Source organism: Ipomoea nil, unplaced genomic scaffold (genome assembly GCF_001879475.1).
Source record: "Ipomoea nil cultivar Tokyo-kokei standard unplaced genomic scaffold, Asagao_1.1 scaffold2921, whole genome shotgun sequence".
Classification (NCBI taxonomy): Eukaryota; Viridiplantae; Streptophyta; class Magnoliopsida; order Solanales; family Convolvulaceae; genus Ipomoea; species Ipomoea nil.
This window is the reverse complement of record NW_017619349.1, coordinates 262,414-283,691: the sequence shown is the minus strand read 5'-3', so window position 1 is coordinate 283,691 and position 21,278 is coordinate 262,414. Positions and strand designations below refer to the sequence as shown.

The following is a 21,278-nucleotide window of genomic DNA, read 5'->3' as shown; positions in this document are numbered from 1 at the left end:
AAAGTAGGGTGGCAACAAATAAGGTTAGAATGAGTATCAAACTATCCATCCTTAAAGGAAGACAAACGCTACACTTTTAAACAAACTTCTAGCTACTTTGAAGATTTTTTTGGGGGGTAAGAAAAATGATGAAATTAAGTTCAGATAGCAGTGTAAAGCCACATTGAACTAATGCAAACATTTATGCCACCAAAGTTAAGAGAGAATAGTTATAGTTACAAATAAAGGGAAACAGGTTTCAGTTGACCAACCAGACAACTAGTTTCTCATCCATGACGTTCCACAGACCAAGAAACACTTATCAACAGCAAATAGAATTGCCACTCACTTAACAACGATGCCATTTGTATTTAGTTTCTGATGAGTACTCAATAAGACTGCCAAATCCCTTTCATTCAACAATTCAAACAACAATATTCAAGCTGAGAGCATAATCGCCTCTAGCATTCTTTCTGTAGATTTATAGTCTTGAATGAATGTTATTTCAGAGTATTTCACCAAGTACTAAGAAGGCATATGAGGAACATAATTGCCTCTAACATTCTTTCTATAAAATTCTAGTCCTGAATGTAGATTATTTCAGAGTATTTCACCAAGCACTTAGAAGACATATAGGGGGGAAACAAAGGAGGACCAAAATTAAACTATTTTAACCAACACAGTTTTGTTTTCTGTAACTAAAAATTCGATCTTTGTACTTTGTCTATAGAAAATGATATAAAAAGAAGCGATTGAACCTTGGTAGTCAACTTGAAGTCACCCGAATACCCTTCTCCCTGCACTTGGCCAAGTCGATCTTATCCAAGCCGACGCTGAAACTAGAGACTATCTCTAGTTTCAGCTATGCGTGCCAAACCGAATAAGAAAAATAATAAATAAAACTTAGGAAAAATATCCTAAGAATGAGTAGATCAAAAATATTAGATAGCACCACTTCTTTTGTTATATATATATATATAATTTCTATAAACTTTGAATAAAAATTCTATGATGAAAAGTTATAAAGGCAAGAGCATGAATTTATTGCGGTTGATGCAATGACTGTTATTTTCACACACACACACACACACACACATATATATATATATATATATATATATATATATATATATATATATATATATATATATAGAATATAGAATAAAAAATTGAGGATGAAAATTTATAAAGATAATAAAGTTATATAATGTAATTTCCTGGTAAAACGAAACATATATGTGAATAACCTCAATTTCCTGAACAGAATGAAGCTAAGGTTGTTACTTGTTAGTTATAATATCTGTGGGTCTGCTGGTCGCCTCTGAATGCTATAAATAGCGTTATCAGAATTGCACATTTCAATCATCAAAGCCTGAAAGGCACCCCTATTCAAGAGACAAAAACAAGTAAAAATGGGGTCTACTCAAAAGAATAAAAAGTTGGGTCTTCTTGGAATCGCTTCCATCCTCTTCCTGGCTTTCGTGGTGGCTGCCACCGCCACCGCCCCCGAGTCATGTGCTGAAGGTGATGACAAGGAGACCTGTGGCGCTACTGAGATTCACTCTAGTAATAAGCTGATGAGCGCACACGAGGTTATGAAGTCGGCGTTTTCGCTGGAAGGTTTGGCGGACGCGATTTCCAAGTCGGATCATTTAAAGAACGCAGTGAAATCCATTTGCGAGTCAACTGATTTCAAGGAGCTGTGCGAGAAGAGCGTAGCAAAAGCTAATAACTCCAACGACCCCAAGGAGCTTATCAAGGCGGCGTTCTCAGTGGCCTGGGAGAACATCGCCGACGTCATTTCCAAGTCGGAGCTTATAAAGAGGGCGGACAAGGACCCCATGACCTCCGCTGCACTGGACGTATGCAAGGAGGTGCTAGACCACTCCATTGAAGATCTGAAGAGGTCTTTTAACGTTATTGGGGAATCTAGTTCCCTCAGCAACCGACACGGTTACGATCTCAGGGTTTGGCTAACCGCCGCCATGACTTTCGAGGAGACTTGCTTGGATGCCTTCGAGAACACCACCGGCGACACCGGCGAGAAAATGAAGCAACTCCTTAAAACCTCCATGGAGCTCACCAGCAACGCCCTGGCTATGGTCACTAAGCTTGATGAATTCCTCAAGACCTTGGAAATCCCTGGCATCAGTCGTAGGTTGTTAGAAGAACCCACACCCACAACTGATGAAGAGATTCCTCAATTCGTAGACTCTGCCACTCGCCACCTCCTGGTTGCTCCCCCCAGACCCGACATTGTGGTTGCCCAGGACGGAAGTGGCAAGTTTAAGACCATCACCGGCGCTCTTAACTCCATCCCTGAAAAAAACGACCGCCGAATCGTCATCTTAATCAAGGCCGGCGTGTACAAAGAATACGTGATGGTTCCTAGGAAGAAGAACAACATTGTTTTCGTGGGTGAGGGCCCCACCAAAACCGTGATCACGGGAAATAGGAATGTGGCAGACAAGTGGCCCGGCGGCACTTATAAGTGCGGCACGGTGATTGTTGAAGGGGAGGGTTTCATTTGCCGAGATCTTACAATCGAGAATACGGCCGGGGCGGTGAAGGAACAAGCCGTAGCTCTTAGGATCTCAGCCGACATGGCGGTTGTCCACAATTGTCACCTCAATGCCTACCAAGACACCCTCTACACCCACTCTTACCGCCAGTTCTACCGCGGCTGCACCATCAGCGGCACCGTCGACTTCATCTTCGGGAATGCCCCTGTCGTGTTCCAGAAATGCAAGATGGTGGTGAGGAAGCCATTGGCCAACCAGGCGTGCATGGTGACCGCTCAAGGTAGAAAGGACAGGCGAGGAGCAAGCGCCATTGTCATCCAATCCTGCGACATCGTCGCTGAACCCGCCCTGAAGGCCGCCAACCCACCCAACAAAGTGTTCCTCGGGAGGCCATGGAAGGAGTTCTCCAGGACAATCATCATGTTCTCTTTCATTGACAACATCGTCGTCCCAGAAGGTTGGTCTATATGGCAGGGCGAGTTTGCACTGGACACTTGCTGGTACGCAGAGTATAAAAACCGCGGCCCAGGAGCTTCAACCGCTAAAAGGGTGAATTGGAAGGGTTACAAGAGGAACATTTCTCCAGAGGTTGCTAAGCAGTTTACTCCTGGACTGTTCATGTTGGCTGATGAATGGCTCGGGCGCGCCGGGATCCCTTTTTCTTCTGGATATGTACGGCCGTAGAATAAGCAACCTAAGCTAGCTATCATCACACCCGAGCAAGGATTTCACCCTACTCCGATCCGATCAACTTACTTTTACTATAACGTACAATCGATCCGAGTAGATATATATATATATATATATATATATATATATATATATATATATATATATATAGGAGGAGTAAGTTTTCATGTCGTCTCTCCAAACTAACCACTTGTTTGGCTCATTCATTCATTGAGATAGATACAAATTTTGAGTAATATCCTCTTCAACCATAGGATATTACTTTTGGAGGATTACATTACTTTTGAATCATAATAAAAATTTTGGTTTCAATTTACTTTTGCGCTACTTTACATATCACTATAATTTGATAGTTTAAGTCATTCTTAAATTCCTACAAGCATTATTGATCCTTACAAGTTGAGTTTTATGTTTAGGCTCGAATCAATCTTTTTAGTGAATGTAGCTTCTAATAAATATTTTTTTATTTATTTCATAATCATCATGTAATACTGACCAATTTAAGGTGTCGTTATCTTTCTCAATTCCTTCTTTCTATTCGATCTAATAATCCTAATAGATGCCTTATATCGTCATCCTATACAATTTGATTTTAACATTTCATTTTTTATAATGATATTTTAATTTTAATATTAAATTCTATTTCTAACTTGTTTATTTTCTTCAAAGTATCATGTTGCTACTTTACGGCCTTGTAATCTCGTTGATGGTTGGGCATGGTTGGTGCAAACTTTACGAACAGATGGATTTTCTTCTTGACAGATGCAAGTATGGTGGTGTACAGTTCAAGTATAGTTACTGAGCTGATCCTTCACAGTTTAGCCGCAAATTAAATGTGGTCTTGTATATCCACTGCAAAGCCTTGCACGAGAAGGTATAGTAGCGTTACCTGAGATTGCAGAGGTAAAGAGCAAGGATGCGAGCTTGCCTTTTAGTGGTGCCAAGGTTTCTCAACTTGATAATCATGTTTGAGACTTGAGAGAGAGCCTTAATTGGTATAGTTATTTAGGCATATATATATATATATATATATATATATATATATATATATATATATATATATATTGCCGAGTCTCGGTTACGCCCTATTATGTTTGAAGTAATTTTCTCATGGTGTTACAAATTAAAGTCATGATTTTTAGAAATGTGATGTATGCTCATATTTAATTTGTGATGTATGGTCATATTTAGGCGGTTTATTTTTTGTTTACGGTAATGGAGGAACTGGTAAAACATTCGTTTGGAAGCCATTGTCAGCTCTACGTTCAGAGGGTAACATCGTTTTAAATGTCGCCTCGAGTGGTATTGCCTCTCTGCTTATGCTGGGTGGTAGGACTGTCCATTCCTGGTTTGCTATGCCAATCAATATAACTGAAGATTCAACATGTAACGTATCTCAAGGGAGTGATTTGGCCCAGTTAATTATAAACTGCAAGCTTATTATTTGGGATGAAGTGCCAATGATGCATGAACATTGCTTTGAGGCTTTGGATCGAATCATGAGAGATTTATTACGATTTGTGAATCCTTTGATTTGTGAATCCTTTGAGTACAGAAATGACATTTGGAGGGGAAATTGTGGTTCTTGGTGGTGATTTCAGACAAATACTGCTTATGATTCCTAAGGGAAAAAGACAAGATATAGTTGGAGCAAGTATCAACTCATCTTATCTTTGGCATAGTTGTAAAGTCCTAAGATTGACTAAGAATATGAGATTACAACGTTTGGGGGAAAATGAGACTTATGCCGATATTGACGCATTTTCAAAGTGGATAGCTGTAGGTGATGGATTGATTGGTGGGACCAATGATGGTTCGGCAGTAATAAACATTCCGGAACAAAATGCATTGCGGCCAAATGGAGATTCAATTGCAGCAATAGTAAATAGAACATTCCCGGAATTTTGCTCAGGCAATCTTTATATGGACTCTCTAAATGGTCGGGCTATTCTAGCCCTAACTCTGGATTTAATTAGTTCATGAAATCAATGAGTAAATGAGTGGTTTGAATCCGGCAGAGACTAAAACTTATTATTTCAGTTGTGATTCCGTTTGTTAATCAGATTCTGGGGTAGACACTTTAGGTGGATTACATACCACATAATTTCTTAAAACTTTGAAATGTTCGGGCATTCCAAATCATTGTCTTAACTTGTAAGTTGGATCTCCAGTTATGCTTTTACGGAACATTGACCATACTCTTGGTTTGTGCAATGGTATGAGATTGGTCATTACTAAATTAGGAGATCGTGTTGTAGAAGCGAAAGTGATGTCAGGAAATAGTATGGGTACACAAGTTTTGATTTCAAGGTTGTCATTGATCGTCTAATCCTCGATTGCCATTTAAGTTTCAAATGAGATAATTTCCTCTAATGTTGTCTTATGCAATGACAATAAATAAGAGTCAATGACAAAGCCTTACAAAAGTTGGTTTACTTCTGAAAAAATCTGTGTTTGTGCATGGACAATTGTATGTGATTTTGTCTAGAGTTAACAGTCCAAATGGTCTTAAAGTAGTGGTATTAGGTGAGAATGGTGACTATACTTCTTCAACAATAAATGTTGTATATCAAGAAGTTTTTAAAAATTTGATATTAAATATATATATATATATATATATATATATATATATATATATATATATATATATATATATATATATATATATATATAAATTCATATTTCGCATTAAATAATTATATGCTTTCTTGAGATGTGTATTAGTAATTCAATTTTTTTTTTTTGAAATATAGTTAAATTTTTATCATGTGCATTGCACGGGTGCTTATAAATAAAAGGAGTTCTGTTTTTCTTATTGGTCAGATACTTATTTAAATCATCTTATGACATATATACATGTATCAATTGTTTTGGGCCAGCAACTTGATTCATTTTTCAATCATGGAAGAATATATTACTTTAAAATTGTAATTCAATTTATTATTTGAATTTATTATCGAATATGCTCATATATATATATATATATATATATATATATATATATATATATATATATATATATATATATATAGAGAGAGAGAGAGAGAGAGAGAGAGAGGAAGGTTCAAGTGCGGCGGTGCGGTTAATTGTAAGTCATTAGATTAGATAAATCCAACAAATCACATTCATCAAGGCTTTTTTGATATTTTTGCGCACGTTCTCACACTATGCGAACTCCAAGGTTAAAGTCGTCATTGGGCACCAGAGTAGATCAAATCATAGTGTTGTGTGTTTTATGTTCGTCATTGGTGCATTATTAACCATATTGTGGTGTATTTGATGATTCGTGTTGGTGCCATGTTCAGGTGCGTCCGCGCCTTCTCATGGGGCGCAGTAATAGTTATACAAATATACACCATCCATGTTAGAAAATGCACACCAAAAAAACATGCACAAATTAGATACGCATCACCAGAACGCAGCATTAGGTATGAATAAAAGCATCACGCAGTGTTCAGAATACAGCATTGGGGTGGTGAGTTATATGATGTATTTTTTGGGTGTGTTGTGTGTTTTTTTGGTGTATTTGTGCATTCATTGTGGTGTTTTTTCCTAACACAATTAGTGTATTTTGTTAACACTGTTGGTGTATTCTTACAAGCGTCGATATAAATGACCACTACAATTACCATAACACCCCACATTTACCAGGACGCGCTTAAATATTTAAATCTTCATAAATTAGCCGCTGCTGTTAGATTAAGCAGAATGGACGATGCTGATATGGCCGCACCGCCGCACCTAAAACATTATTTCAACCACAATACTCGAGAACTAATTTGTGAATTTAGATATAGTCGAGTGACCATTTTAAGTATTTACTCAAAATATTAGATAGCATCACCTGTTTTATTTTATACAGTATATATTAATCACCATAAACTTTTAAACTAATTATGTAATTAATGCATATATATATATATATATATATATATATATATATATATATATATATATATATATATATATATATATAGAAGCAAGTTCAGGTGCGACAGTGTCTTACGGTGCGACGATTTCTTACGGTGCGGCAACACCAATAGTTCAACAAATATGCACCATCAACGTTAGGAAAATACACCACACAAAACAGAATAAACAGTGCCCTGCATCACCAAACACACACCATTAGGTGTGAGTAAAAACACCATACACTGTTCAAAAATACACCATTGGGGTGGTGAGTTATATGGTGTATTTTTTTGAGTCTGTTGTGTATTTTGTGATGTTTTATTGCATTTCATTGTGGTGTGTTTTTATTACACTGTTGGTGCATATTGTTAACACTGTTGGTGTATTCTGGAATTCCGCCGCACGGGAAGACCCCGCCGCATTTGAACTTTATTCTATATATATATATATATATATATATATATATATATATATATATATATATATATATATATATATATATATTTTCATCCTCAATTTTTTATTCTATATATATATATATATATATATATATATATATATATATATATATATAGAATAAAAAATTGAGGATGAAAAAAAAAAAAATATATATATATATATATATATATATATATATATATATATATATATATATATATATATAGAATAAAAAATTGAGGATGAAAAACTATATATAAAGATAATAAAGTTATATAATGTAATTTCCTGGTAAAACGAAACATATATGTGAATAACCTCAATTTCCTCAACAGAATAGTATCTGTGGGTCTGCTGGTCGCCTCTGAATGCTATAAATAGCGTTATCAGAATTGCACATTTCAAACATCAAAGCCTCAAAGGCACCCCTATTCAAGAGACAAAAACAAGTAAAAATGGGGTCTACTCAAAAGAATAAAAAGTTGGGTCTTCTTGGAATCGCTTCCATCCTCCTCCTAGCTTTCGTGGTGGCAGCCACCGCCACCGCCACCGAGTCATGTGCTGAAGGTGATGACAAAGAGACCTGTGGCGCTACTGAGATTCACGCTACTAATAAGCTGAGCACACACGAGGTTATGAAGTCGGCGTTTTCGCTGCAAGGTTTGGCAGACGTGATTTCCAAGTCGGATCATATAAAGCATGCGGTGAAATCCATTTGCCAGTCAACCGATTTCAAGGAGCTGTGCGAGAAGAGCGTTGCAAAAGCTAATAACTCCAACGACCCCAAGGAGCTTATCAAGGCGGCGTTCTCGGTGGCGTGGGAGAGCATTGCCGGCGTCATTTCCAAGTCGGAGCTTATCAAGAGGGCAGAAAAGGACCCCATGACCTCCGCTGCACTGGACGTATGCAAGGAGGTGCTAGACCACTCAATTGTAGATTTCAAGAGGTCTATTTACGTACTTGACAAATCTACTCACCTCAACAACCGACACGGTAGCGATCTCAGGGTTTGGCTAACCGCCGCCATGACTTTCCAAGATACTTGCTTGGATGCCTTCGAGAACACCACCGGCGACACCGGCGAGAAAATGAAGCACCTCCTTAAAACCTCCATGGAGCTCACCAGCAACGCCCTGGCTATTGTCTCTAAGCTCGACGATTTCATCAAGTCCTTGGAAATCCCTGGCCTCAGTCGTAGGTTGTTAGAAGAGCCGGCGCCCCTCAAAGATGACCATGGAAACCCAGTAGACTCCACTGATGAAATACTTTCTCCATTCGCAGACCCTGCCACTCGCCACCTCCTGGCTGCTCCCCCCAAAGCCGACATTGTGGTTGCCCAGGACGGAAGTGGCAAGTATAAGTCCATCAACGCCGCTCTTAACTCCATCCCTGCCATAAACAACCGCCGAATCGTCATCTTAATCAAGGCCGGCGTGTACAAAGAATACGTGATGATTCCTAGTAAGAAGAACAACATTGCTTTCGTGGGAGAGGGCCCGACCAAAACCGTGATCACCGGAAACAGGAATGTGGAAGACAAGTGGCCCGGCGGCACTTATAGGTGCGGCACGGTGATTGTTGAAGGGGAGGGTTTCATTTGCCGAGATCTTACAATCGAGAATTCGGCCGGGGCGGTGAAGCACCAAGCCGTGGCTCTTAGGATCTCAGCCGACATGGCGGCGGTCTATAATTGTCACCTTAATGCTTACCAAGACACCCTCTACACCCACTCTTACCGCCAGTTTTACCGCGACTGCACCATCAGCGGCACCGTCGACTTCATCTTCGGGAATGCCCCTGTCGTGTTCCAGAACTGCAAGATGATCGTGAGGAAGCCAATGGCCAACCAGGAGTGCATGGTGACCGCTCAAGGTAGAAAGGACAGGCGAGGAGCAGCCGCCATTGTCCTCCAATCCTGCGAGATCCTCGCTGAACCCGCCCTGAAGGCCGCCAACCCACCCATCAAAGTGTTCCTCGGGAGGCCATGGAAGGAGTTCTCCAGGACACTCATCATGTTCACTTTCATTGACGACATCGTCGTCCCAGAAGGTTGGTCTATATGGCAAGGGACCATGTACCTGGACACTTGCTGGTACGCAGAGTATCAAAACCGCGGCCCAGGAGCTTCAACCGATAAAAGGGTGAAATGGAAGGGTTACAAGAGGAACATTTCTCCAGAGGTTGCTAAGCAGTTTACTCCTGGACCGTTCCTGATGGCTGATGAACAATGGCTCGGGCGTGCCCAGATCCCCTTTTCTCCTGGATTTCTACAGCCGTAGAATAAGCAAGCTAAGCTATCATCACACCCGACCAAGGATTTCATCCTAAACCTACTTTTACTATAACGTACTATATATCGACTAGATAGATACAAATTTTGAGTAATATCCTCTTCAACCATAGGATAGTTGGAGGATTACATTACTTTTGAATCATAATAAAAATTTTGGTTTCAATTTACTTTTGCCTAAACTACTTTGCATATCACTATAATTGTAGTATGATAGTTAAGTCATTCCTACAAGCTTTGATCTTTACAAGTTGAATTTTATGTTTAGATTCGTCGAATCAATATTTTAGTGAATGTAGCTTCTAATACCTCAACTTGAAAAGTGTTGGCAAGAAAGATAAAATGTTATTGTACTATCCCTTCTTTATTCCAAAAATCTACTTCTTTATAAAATATTTCACTAATAATTTTAATTTTTTTTTTTTTGTTGTTGTTGTTTCATAATCATCCTGTAATACTGACTAATTTAGTTTATAGGTGTCTTTATCAATTCTTCTAATCTTCTTTTCTTTCGATCTAATAATCCTAATAGATAGATGCCTATATATATATATATATATATATATATATATATATATATATATATATATATACATATACATATATACATATAAACAAGTTAGAAATAGAATTTAATAATACAGATTTGAATAATAGAGAAGAATTACTTAAAAGAATATCACAACAATTAGGAATATATAAGTTAATCTGAATGAGATTCATTTAACAAATTCTTAAAATATGTTTGTACTTAAATATGTTTCTTTACCGTTATTCCAAACTTGTTATATATATAATGTTCTCAGGTTTTCTTCTTGTATTTGTATTTCTAGCATTTACCTGCCTTCCTATATATCCTAAATTTGAATTTTGGCTATATAAATATGGATCCTAAGTTTTCTTCATGGATCGTTTTAGACCTCACAGAGGTAAGAGCCAGGAGGTATCATATTAGATTTTTTTTTAAATGACTATTAAATATTTATTCATGAGTATTATCATATCAAATTCAAAACAAAAACAAAAAAAAAAAAAAAAAAAAAAACAAAAAAAAAAACAAAAAACAAAAATAAAAAACAAAAAACAAAAAACAAAAAACAAAAAACAAAAAACAAAAAAAAAAAAAAAAAAAAAAACAAATTAAACTCATTCCAACACGATTATATTTAGATTAATGTTACACACTCCTTTTAAAATTTTTCTAATTATTCTATTCGGACGTGACACAATCTAATTTGTTACTTTAGTATAATTAAAATATGTGGGTCAAGCACATTGTGCTCAGATGGCATATGGGTTAAACTCTCATATGGGAGCCTCGGTGAAGGTGTTAAAAAACAGTGCACACTTAGTGGAATTGACCATTGACCTTCTCCTAGTAGCTTCCTAACTTTTTCTCCGTTTTTGTTCTTATTATTTTAAAGAAATGGCATCATTTACCCTTTCCAATTAAAACTCGTTTCTCTTCTCGCCGCAATTATTATTATTATTATTATTATTATTATTATTATTATTATTATTATTATTATTATTATTATTATTATTATTATTATTATTATTATGAAATGAAGGAGATTCGCAACAATATTTCTACTTCATTATGGGGTGCTAGATCATAATTATGTTAATAGTTTTATTTCAAAATGTTAAACTTTTTTAAAGACAAATTAAATGTTAAATTTTAATATGTAAATAAACTAATTTAAATTTTATGAATATGTACTTTTTTATATTTTACATTTATCAGCTTATCAAAAAGCTAAGTTTACCAAACACTTTCAAGTATACAACTCTTCAATTTTCAACTCCTAGCTTAGCTTTTCAGTTTTCAGCTCCTTTTTCAGCTTTCAACTAGGTTTGTCAAACATAACATAATAATAATAATAATAATAATAATAATAATAATAATAATAATAATAATAATATAATAATAATAATAATAATAATATATTATTATTATTATTATTATTTTGAATTATTGTTGTTGTTTTAGTCATGCCCTTATATGTCTCTTTACACTTCAACCGTTAATAGTAAATAATTAATTTTACCAAATATATTTTTACAATTCGTTGATCTAATCTGCTAACACAATTTGCTATTCGCTAATACAATCCGCTGACCACTAACCACGGATGGCGAAACAAGTCCCTGTGTAGTATTTATCTTTATATTGAAACCGTGTGGTGTGGGGAATTATTTGGTATGGATAAGTTTGAAGTGTGAGGTCATAAACTCATAACCTCACAAGTACGGAGTACTTTGTAAACACTATTTTGGTTGAATGTTTGGGCCACCAATAATTCCTTTCCTTCAATTCTCAACTACACTCATCTATCATCATCTTCTCTAATCAATCTCTCATGTCTACAGCAGTGTCACAGCGCCTCTCCTTCCGCGGAGTGGCTTCTGAGGCCAAACGGGTAACCACTGCCCACTCCCTCCATTTCTTTGCGCTTTCCCTGCTCTTTCTCTTTCCCTTCTGTTTCTCCATCGTCATCTACCCATCTCTCTTCACCGCTGCCTTTTCCCAGCTTAATGGTTTTCACCCCCAACAATGGCTACTCTCCTTCAACGCCGACCCCACTGATCCCCGAGCCCGACCCATCCTCCTCGCCCTATTTGCTGGTACGCAGAGTATCAAAACCGCGGCCCAGGAGCTTCAACCGATAAAAGGGTGAATTGGAAGGGTTACAAGAGGAACATTTCTCCAGAGGTTGCTAAGCAGTTTACTCCTGGACCGTTCCTGATGGCTGATGAACAATGGCTCGGGCGTGCCCAGATCCCCTTTTCTCCTGGATTTCTACAGCCGTAGAATAAGCAAGCTAAGCTATCATCACACCCGACCAAGGATTTCATCCTAAACCTACTTTTACTATAACGTACTATATATCGACTAGATAGATACAAATTTTGAGTAATATCCTCTTCAACCATAGGATAGTTGGAGGATTACATTACTTTTGAATCATAATAAAAATTTTGGTTTCAATTTACTTTTGCTTAAACTACTTTGCATATCACTATAATTGTAGTATGATAGTTAAGTCATTCCTACAAGCTTTGATCTTTACAAGTTGAATTTTATGTTTAGATTCGTCGAATCAATATTTTAGTGAATGTAGCTTCTAATACCTCAACTTGAAAGTGTTGGCAAGAAAGATAAAATGTTATTGTACTATCCCTTCTTTATTCCAAAAATCTACTTCTTTATAAAATATTTCACTAATAATTTTAATTTTTTTTTTTGTTGTTGTTGTTTAATTAAGAAGCGGTGAAGCAGTCGGCAGCCAAGGAGTCGATCACCATAGACGTCCGTACCAAGTTTCGATGGAGTCAGCTACGAAGTAGTTAGAGTCGGTGGCGATTAAATCCCAAGCCAAGCACGGGCGCAATGAAGAAGACGAATGCCTCCCAAATAAACAGATAGTCGGCGAGCAAATCAAACTATCAGGGCCGCGTGATTAAAAGCTCGTTCTTGGAACTGGAGTTATCCCGTTAGAATATATACTGGAGCCATCCAGTTAGAATTTATACTGGAGAGTCCCTTCACAAGCCCCATTTTAACAACATATTGCTTGTCTAGCTCAACATAATCAAGAGAGAAACGGAGGAAATAACTATGACCACGGTGTCTACCGTTAAGGTCGTAGTGGAGGAATCATTTATTCGGCGTCCCGACCTCTTGATTCCCCTGGCCGAGTCCCTCAGTGTGATGGACCGACTACTCTTTGGAAACAGCTTTAATTTAAATATTACATAAAATTTACATAACAATGGTTACCTCCTGCTGACCTCAACGTGTAATATTTGTGCTTGATTTTTCTCTTCTAGTCCTCTTCTTGGTCCACGGCTCTCCGTGAACCTTCTCAATCTTCCGTCCGTAGTGACCGGACGCTCTCCGAAATTGCTCAGATAAAGAGGCAAACGTGACCTTTTGTCACGATCCCCACAGACGGTGCCAGTGTTGGTTTTTGGGTTTTCGGGCCCAAGGAGGTCCAACACAACCTGTGGTTGGTGGATTCACCTTTCATAATAAGGCTACTAAGATAGAAGAAATATGACTCGATGATTTTTACGTGAAAATCGAAAGGTGAAAACCACGGGCCTTTTTGGGCGGTGCCAAGCCTAATTCCACTATGTATTTTGTAGATGTCTTTGTACATGTTGTATGGCTATTTTGTATATAGAGATGGAGTATGCTTCTTTGTGGTAAAAATGGAGTCTTCTTGATAATCTTCTTGTTGTGTATATGAATTGCCTTCTCTTGGGAGAGTGGTGTAGGAAGGGTGCTTGTATGTATGAACGGATGATGTCTTCTTAAAGGAGAAAGAGTAGTGAGTGGGAGAATAATACTTGGGAGAGTCCTCCCACATATAGATGAATGAGTGGATGCCCCTTTCTTCTTGTCTTCCCCTCTTTTTATAGCTAGCCCCTCCCAAAAGTGTCCGTTGGACATTTAGTAGGGTAGTGATGGGTGATAATTAGGGTAGTAAGTAAGGGTTTAAGTGGGGGGTTATGGATAATAATAATAATAATAATTAGATATTTGACTAGTGGTAATAAGTGGGGTAATAAGTGGGAGGTTAGGAATGGTGGGGTAGTAAATAGGATTTTAAGGGTAGATAATTAGGAATTTAATAGGGGCTAACGGCTAGCTTTAGGTCGACCCTTTACCCGTGTCGATTCCACACTCGCCGCCGACTCCTGGACCAAGCCGACTCCTCGGTTTGACCCGTATCCCTTTTGGGTTTGCTCCATTTTCTTCTTGGGCTTCTCTTCTTCGTCTGGGCTTTATCTACTTTCTTCTTGGACCCCGAGCCCATGGGGTTCACACCCCATCAGGTGTCTTTATCAATTCTTCTAATCTTCTTTTTCTTTCGATCTAATAATCCTAATAGATAGATGTATATATATATATATATATATATATATATATATATATATATATATATATATATATATATATATATATATATATATATATATATATATATATATATATATAAAAGCAAAACAATAGGAGAAAAAAATTCCCGCCCAAACAATACTACGTCGTTTTGAGGAGTATCAAATATTTATATCATTTTGCTTAAAAGAACGTGTAAACTCATCGGTAACCAAAAAATATTTAAACTAAATATTTTGTTTCTATTTATTTTACGCCCAAGATTTTTTTATAAGCCAATCAGATTCAATTTATAAGTTTAAGCCCTGTGTACTCTTCATTTTCCCATATTTTCCCATATAATATTTAGGGTGTTGCTATTTGCACCACCCTTTGACCAAAAGTGGGTATAAAGTATCTTGAAATTGTAAAAAGGTAAAAACTTTTAATAATTACATAGGTGGTGTAAATAGTCAAATGAGGGTTCATTTTGCTATTTGCACCACCTTGGTCAAACCTCATTTATAAGGTGTAATTAATAATATTTTAATTCAAAACCTAATTAATTAAAATATTATTATTATTATTATTATTTTTTAAAAGATGAACCCCTTCACTGTTTTGCTTTTTTTTTTTTTGTTTTTTTTTGTTTTGTTTTAATGCCTAATTATTTATGTAATTTTTTTTTAAAGTTTTTATTTTTAATAAATATTTTTTTTAAGTTTCTATTTTCAATACATCTTTTTTTTTCAATATATATATTTTTTGTTTAATACATCTTTTTTTTTTTAAGTTACTAATTTTAATACATTTTTTTAAGTTTCTAATTTTAATACATATTTTTAAGTTTATAATTTCAATACATATTTGTGGTGTAAAGAATACAAATTGGACTCATATGACTCTATATATATGTGGGGTGTGTGTTATTATATGTATCACACAATCTAAGTCATGGATGATTGGATAGAAAAAATTTTTAGTTACAATAATTAGAATCAAAACCAGTTACTTAGTTACAATGATCAAAATCAAAGTCAAGGACACTATGAGGTATTTCAAGTTGTTATTTGAATTGTTAATGAATTGTTATTTATTTCTATGGGTGTTGCTATTTGTATTTTAAGCCAGTATGTTACGTTCTTGCTTGCTAGGTAATTAGGACTCATTTAAATTAAATATAATTTCTCAATTGACTAAATAACAATCTCTTTGTTCCATGTCACAAGAGAGAAAATTATAGTATTAATCAATTTAGTGAATATAGTTGTAAATTAAGCAATTTATTGTATTTACAATATAAAAAGATAGGTAGAATATAATTGAATTGTTAATGAATTGTTATTTATTTCTATGGGGGTTGCTATTTGTATTTTAAGCCATTTTGTTCTTGCTTGCTAGGTAATTAGGACTCATTTAAATTATATATAATTTCTCAATTGACTAAATAACAATCTCTTTGTTCCATTTCAAGAGACAAAATTATAGTATAAAGAGTACTGAATATGGAATTTTATTTATTGGGTGACTGGTGAGCCTATCTATATATATACTGAATTAATTTAATTTCTCGTGAATATAGTTGTAAATTAATCAATTTATTGTATTTACAGTATAAAAAGATAGGTAAAAAATCAATTTATTGAGTAATATTGAGTACATAGAGCAATATATACTACAAAGAATACACAATTGTAGGAAACTATTCTACAGAGACTGAAGGACAACCATAAATACAAAATTCAAAATAGAAAGAGTGTAGGAACGCATGTAGTAGACTTATTTTATGATTAGAAACCTTGACCTCCACTTATTTTATGATTAAAATTTTAATTACATCAAAATTGTTAGAACTCTAACCCACATATCTTTATAAAATTGTTACAGTATTTACAGTATAAAAAGATAAGTAGAAAATCAATTTATATTTTAAAACTTAAAAAAATATGTATTGAACAAAAAAAGATGTATTGAAAATAGAAGCTTAAAAAAAATATTTATTGAAAATAAAAACTTAAAAAAATATTGCACAAAATAATTAGGCATTAAAATATAATAATAATAATAATAATAATAATAATAATAATAATAATAATAATAAAAGAGATTGATTATTAAATAAAAAAAATAAAAATTAATGTTTGACTATATTTAATGAGGTGGTGCAAATAGCACTTTTTTGTTTACACCACCTATAAAGCTATTACACCTATTAAATAGGGGGTGTAAATAGCAAAATGGGTGGTGCAAATAGAATTTCCCAATATTTATGGTGAAGAGCCGGATTTGTCTTTCCAAAGTAATTAATTGCAGACCAATCGATTTCTGCCCTTTCGTTAACTAACGGTAGGGAAGCAATTATATCTAAACCTCTATATATACATCACTTTCTCTTCAATGCAAAGACTATCAAGTTTCAGTCTTCAATACAAATACTAAATCATGCAGGCCAGCAGTTATACCAGAAGTCTCGCCAGAAACGGAGCAGCGTCGAAGCCTCGCCGAAAAGGGATCAGCCGAATTATACCTGAAGCCTCGCCGAAAAGGTATCAGCGTCGAATTAGAGCTTACCAGCAGGGAAAACGTCCAATATCTACTCCACAGCCGTAGCCAAAGCACATGGAAGTGGAACTATCAGTGGAGGAGAGTATATGAGAAGCATATACTCAGGAGATGAAGGAGCCAACTCATGAGGAGATAGGAAAGGTATACAATTCATTGTTTGCATATTTACTTTCTTTACAGCCAAGATTAGATTAATTTTTTTATTTCATTCAATTTTCCTAACAATTTAGATTTAATTTTTTTTTTCTTTTAGGAATGAAGTTATGGTTCTTAAATTGCCCCAGGAACCTAACGGTCTACATAGACAAAAAAAAAAAAAAAGAGAGAAACAATGTGTAAAACATGACTGATGAACATGTGTAAAACTGCTATTTTGACCATTTTTATGAGTTTTTTTTTCCTGCTAATTGTGTGTTTTGATATTTTTCTATTCAGGGAACCTAACAGTGTGCTTAGAAAAGAAATAGTAATGTGCATCAATAAAAAGAATACAGGAGAAACATCATGTGCAGAAGTAAAATTTGGTGCAGTTTTCACTGCTTTATTTTTTATAATGAAGTGCTTTTATTCATTTTTCTATTCAGGAACCTAACAGTCTACATAGGAAAAAAAGAAAAAAGAAAAGAGAAACAATATTTGTAAAACACATATTTTTCCAGCTAACAGTATGCTTATTTAATGCCTTTGGTTGATGTTTCTTGGTTGTGTTTCCCAATAACATTGTTGATCAATTGTGCCCTGTGGCACTTTTAATACGAACTATGAAGGATTAGTTTACATTGTCTATAATTGGATTCTTTTAAATTTCGATTTGCAGGACCAATCTTGGAGTCATATTCACATGGACCAGTCAGATTCATGAAGAATATTTGGTCTACTTTAGGTTAATCATATGTGTATGTGAACTATTAACATTTTAAGATGTTTTTTCTTTTGTCAAATCTTTACAGTATGTGTTAAATGCATGCTTTCTGTGCTATTTATTTCATTTGCAGGTGAAAGGACTAGCAATACAATACCCTATCACAGTAATGAAATGCCATTGCTAACCCAGGATAGTAGCAATGCCATTGCTAACCCAGGATAGTAGCAATCTGGAAAATAGCATTTCACAGACACAAACAGCATTTCACAGACACAAACATGTAGAGAATAACATATGACACAAACATGTAGAGAATAACATATGACACAAACATGTAGAGAATAATATATAACTATCCCAAATGTATTATTTTTCCATCATTACTGTCTTTGTGTTTCTGTTTCTATTTCGCAGGCGGGTGGTATACAAATATAGCAACCAATCACAAATATCAAGTGATAGTATCATTGCAACAAGAGTGGATCAACCAATTTCAAGCCACATAGGTTATGCATGAAGAGAAAAAAAAAACAGAAACAAAGAGGTTATGCATGAAGAGAAGAAAAACAGAAACACAGATGGATAGAGAATACTTTAGTCCATGTATAATATTGTAGATTGAGAAGTTCTATTTAGTTGTAGAATACTATATGAATTTGATCTATGCACAACTTACCACTTAAGTAGGAAAAGATTTCTAATTATAAATAGTTACCTTCTTTGCCAAAACCTTCTTGGGCTGTCAAAACATTACCACCAATGTGTATTCTATGTCTGTTACACATAGAATACATTACCACCAATGTGTATTCTCTGTCTCTTAGACAAATTTGAACATCCTGAAAAGTGCAAAAAAAAGTGTTGTTAGTAAATGAGATGAAAAATTAAATAAAAAGACCACAAGTATTATTATTACAAAACACTCTTAAGATCACAATTAAAAATACAATACTAAACTCACAATTCAAAACCTAAAATGATCTTTTCTGCATACTCTGTGGGATTCCCACTGTTAAGTTTGGGGCATATTTTATTTGAAATCATCAACAGGCATATTTTATTCGAAATCATCAACCTCAACAGCTTAGCTGCAATATCAAGGTAAGTTTAGAACAAATTAGGTCTTAGGAATACATTTACTCACAGAAAAACTATTTTTAATATTAAAAATAATTACAACACATCCTAATATCCAAAAACATTTAAAATACTAAAGTAACATACCTCATATTGCAGTGGTAGAGATTATTAGTTTTTATTTGATGCCCCAATTTACGAGATGCCCTGCAAAAAAATAAATATTTAGTGTTTTCAAATAAAGGAAAACTCATATACTTATTCAAATTGGCAACTAAATCAGTTTTTAAATAACTGTGACATGTTATAAAAATTTAAGCATAATTGCATACACTTTTTCTTATTAATGTGTACTTAAATTGGCTTATACATGTTCTAAGAAAAATAGAATTAGAAAAAGTGAATTACCAAATTACAAATCAGTCAATGACTAACCAATTTAAACTACTTACAATTTATATAGATTATGATTTAGTTAAATATACTCTAAAAAAACCAATTTTGAACATATTACCCAGAAAAATTGATATCAAGATCAATGGGAACAGTAACACCACACATGGGAAACCCTAACAACACACAGTAACCTTTCAGGTTATTTATGTAATTGAAAAAAATGCATATAACATTAATAACAAACAGCAACCTTTCAGGTTCTCTATGTAATTGATAACATAAATAATTAAGCACACTTTAGTGTCTTCCAAGACAAACCCATGTAACTGCTCTATAAATACCAAACCATGGACAACAATATTTGATTTACAACAGTTGCCTGAATATAATAAACTCAAATCATAAAAAACACAGTAGGTAAAGCATTGCTATTGCAGACCATGAAGAAGATTACATCTTCATGCACGATTGGATCCAAGAGGAAACATTGTCGTCCAACAAAAGGTATTTCTTCAAGAAATTCATTAAATACACTATCAAAGCATGTAATCAATCATCTACTGCAATCATCTAATCATGTAATGATGCATCTAATATTACATATTCAACTGTTAGAATAGGAAAACTTAGCTTTCTTCGAAACTGTATCCAAAACTGTGAAACCCTCCTGTCAAGGTCTAAGAATAGCAGAAGATATAAATCTGAAATAACATAAACAAAAAGGAAATAAACCATCAGATATATGACTACGAACATTATTATCGCAAAATAATCAAACAAATTATAGATAATGTTTTGAAATACACTTAAAATTGAAGGTGTCTGATAACTTATCTGAAAACTATGGGAAATCCGAAGCTATTGTAGCTAAAAGCGACGATTTCCACGAATTCAATTCTGAAAACCAAACTTGGAGTCAAACATTTTAAAACCCTAAACCTTCGCTCATAGACCTCGGCCCTCAATCGGACATGCGAGAATAGATTTGTGTAAACCCTACACTCAGATTCAATTCCCCCAACTATTGCATGTCTGAAATGGACTCCCAAAATCTCATCATCTTCATCTTCAAGATGTTTTATCGAATCAAAACAGATCGATGACTACAAGAACATCGAATGATTTTATATAAATGAAAAGCCTAGAAAACGTTTGTAGAGGAACAACCTTACACTCAGATTCCCACATTCCAGCCGCAGCTGTAAGCTTTCTATCGCGACACAGCGGCAGGGTTTCTTCATCGTGAATATGTTAGAGAGATAGAAATTGCGTGAAAATGGCGAACGGTGGCATAGATCACACCCTCTAATTTTGTAGGAGATAAGGCCAACACATGAATTGTGCTAAACCAAGGCTTCCCGGTGTGTATGTATCGTACAATAGAAATGGAAAGCTAACATCGGAGATGATGCATCCACATTCAAAGATAAAGAGTACAGATAACGTCAACAAAGACCAAATGTCCTTAACCAAAAGTAGTAACCAAGGTTTAGGAAATGATGCCTTAGTTAAGTATATTAGGCTTACCATATCTATAATCTATAATATATAATATTTTTAATTTATATGTTTATAATTATTAATAACTTGCTTATCAATTTTATTTAAGCTGTCATATTCTACTGGTCATTGTTATAATACTTTTATTATAATTAA

At 34.9% G+C, this 21,278-nt stretch overlaps 3 protein-coding genes and 1 long non-coding RNA gene across 4 annotated transcripts; 3 read left to right on the top strand and 1 right to left on the bottom strand.

Annotated features, from left to right (window-relative positions):
* Window positions 1–1,361: 1,361 nt before the first annotated feature.
* On the top strand, window positions 1,362–3,244 carry LOC109161184 (pectinesterase-like). The gene has a single exon (XM_019309544.1). It carries the CDS (start codon window positions 1,392–1,394, stop codon window positions 3,183–3,185), a length of 1,794 nt encoding a protein of 597 aa, XP_019165089.1. The 5' UTR covers window positions 1,362–1,391; the 3' UTR covers window positions 3,186–3,244.
* Window positions 3,245–4,748: 1,504 nt separating this feature from the next.
* Window positions 4,749–5,174, top strand: LOC109160793. The gene has a single exon (XM_019309038.1). It carries the CDS (start codon window positions 4,749–4,751, stop codon window positions 5,172–5,174), a length of 426 nt encoding a protein of 141 aa, XP_019164583.1.
* A 2,788-nt stretch (window positions 5,175–7,962) lies between these two features.
* Window positions 7,963–10,013, top strand: LOC109161183 (pectinesterase-like). The gene has a single exon (XM_019309543.1). It carries the CDS (start codon window positions 7,997–7,999, stop codon window positions 9,818–9,820), a length of 1,824 nt encoding a protein of 607 aa, XP_019165088.1. The 5' UTR covers window positions 7,963–7,996; the 3' UTR covers window positions 9,821–10,013.
* A 6,972-nt stretch (window positions 10,014–16,985) lies between these two features.
* Window positions 16,986–20,327, bottom strand: LOC109161185. The gene is made up of 4 exons (XR_002050893.1): window positions 19,374–20,327; window positions 19,111–19,237; window positions 18,865–18,988; window positions 16,986–17,350 (listed from the first exon to the last, which is right to left on the bottom strand). It is a non-coding gene; the product is annotated as an uncharacterized LOC109161185 (long non-coding RNA).
* Window positions 20,328–21,278: the final 951 nt, after the last annotated feature.

Excerpts from the sequence above, each read along its gene's own strand:
- LOC109161184 (XM_019309544.1), top strand. The coding sequence starts at position 1,392 with ATGGGGTCTACTCAAAAGAATAAAAAGTTGGGTCTTCTTGGAATCGCT.
- LOC109160793 (XM_019309038.1), top strand. The coding sequence starts at position 4,749 with ATGACATTTGGAGGGGAAATTGTGGTTCTTGGTGGTGATTTCAGACAA.
- LOC109161183 (XM_019309543.1), top strand. The coding sequence starts at position 7,997 with ATGGGGTCTACTCAAAAGAATAAAAAGTTGGGTCTTCTTGGAATCGCT.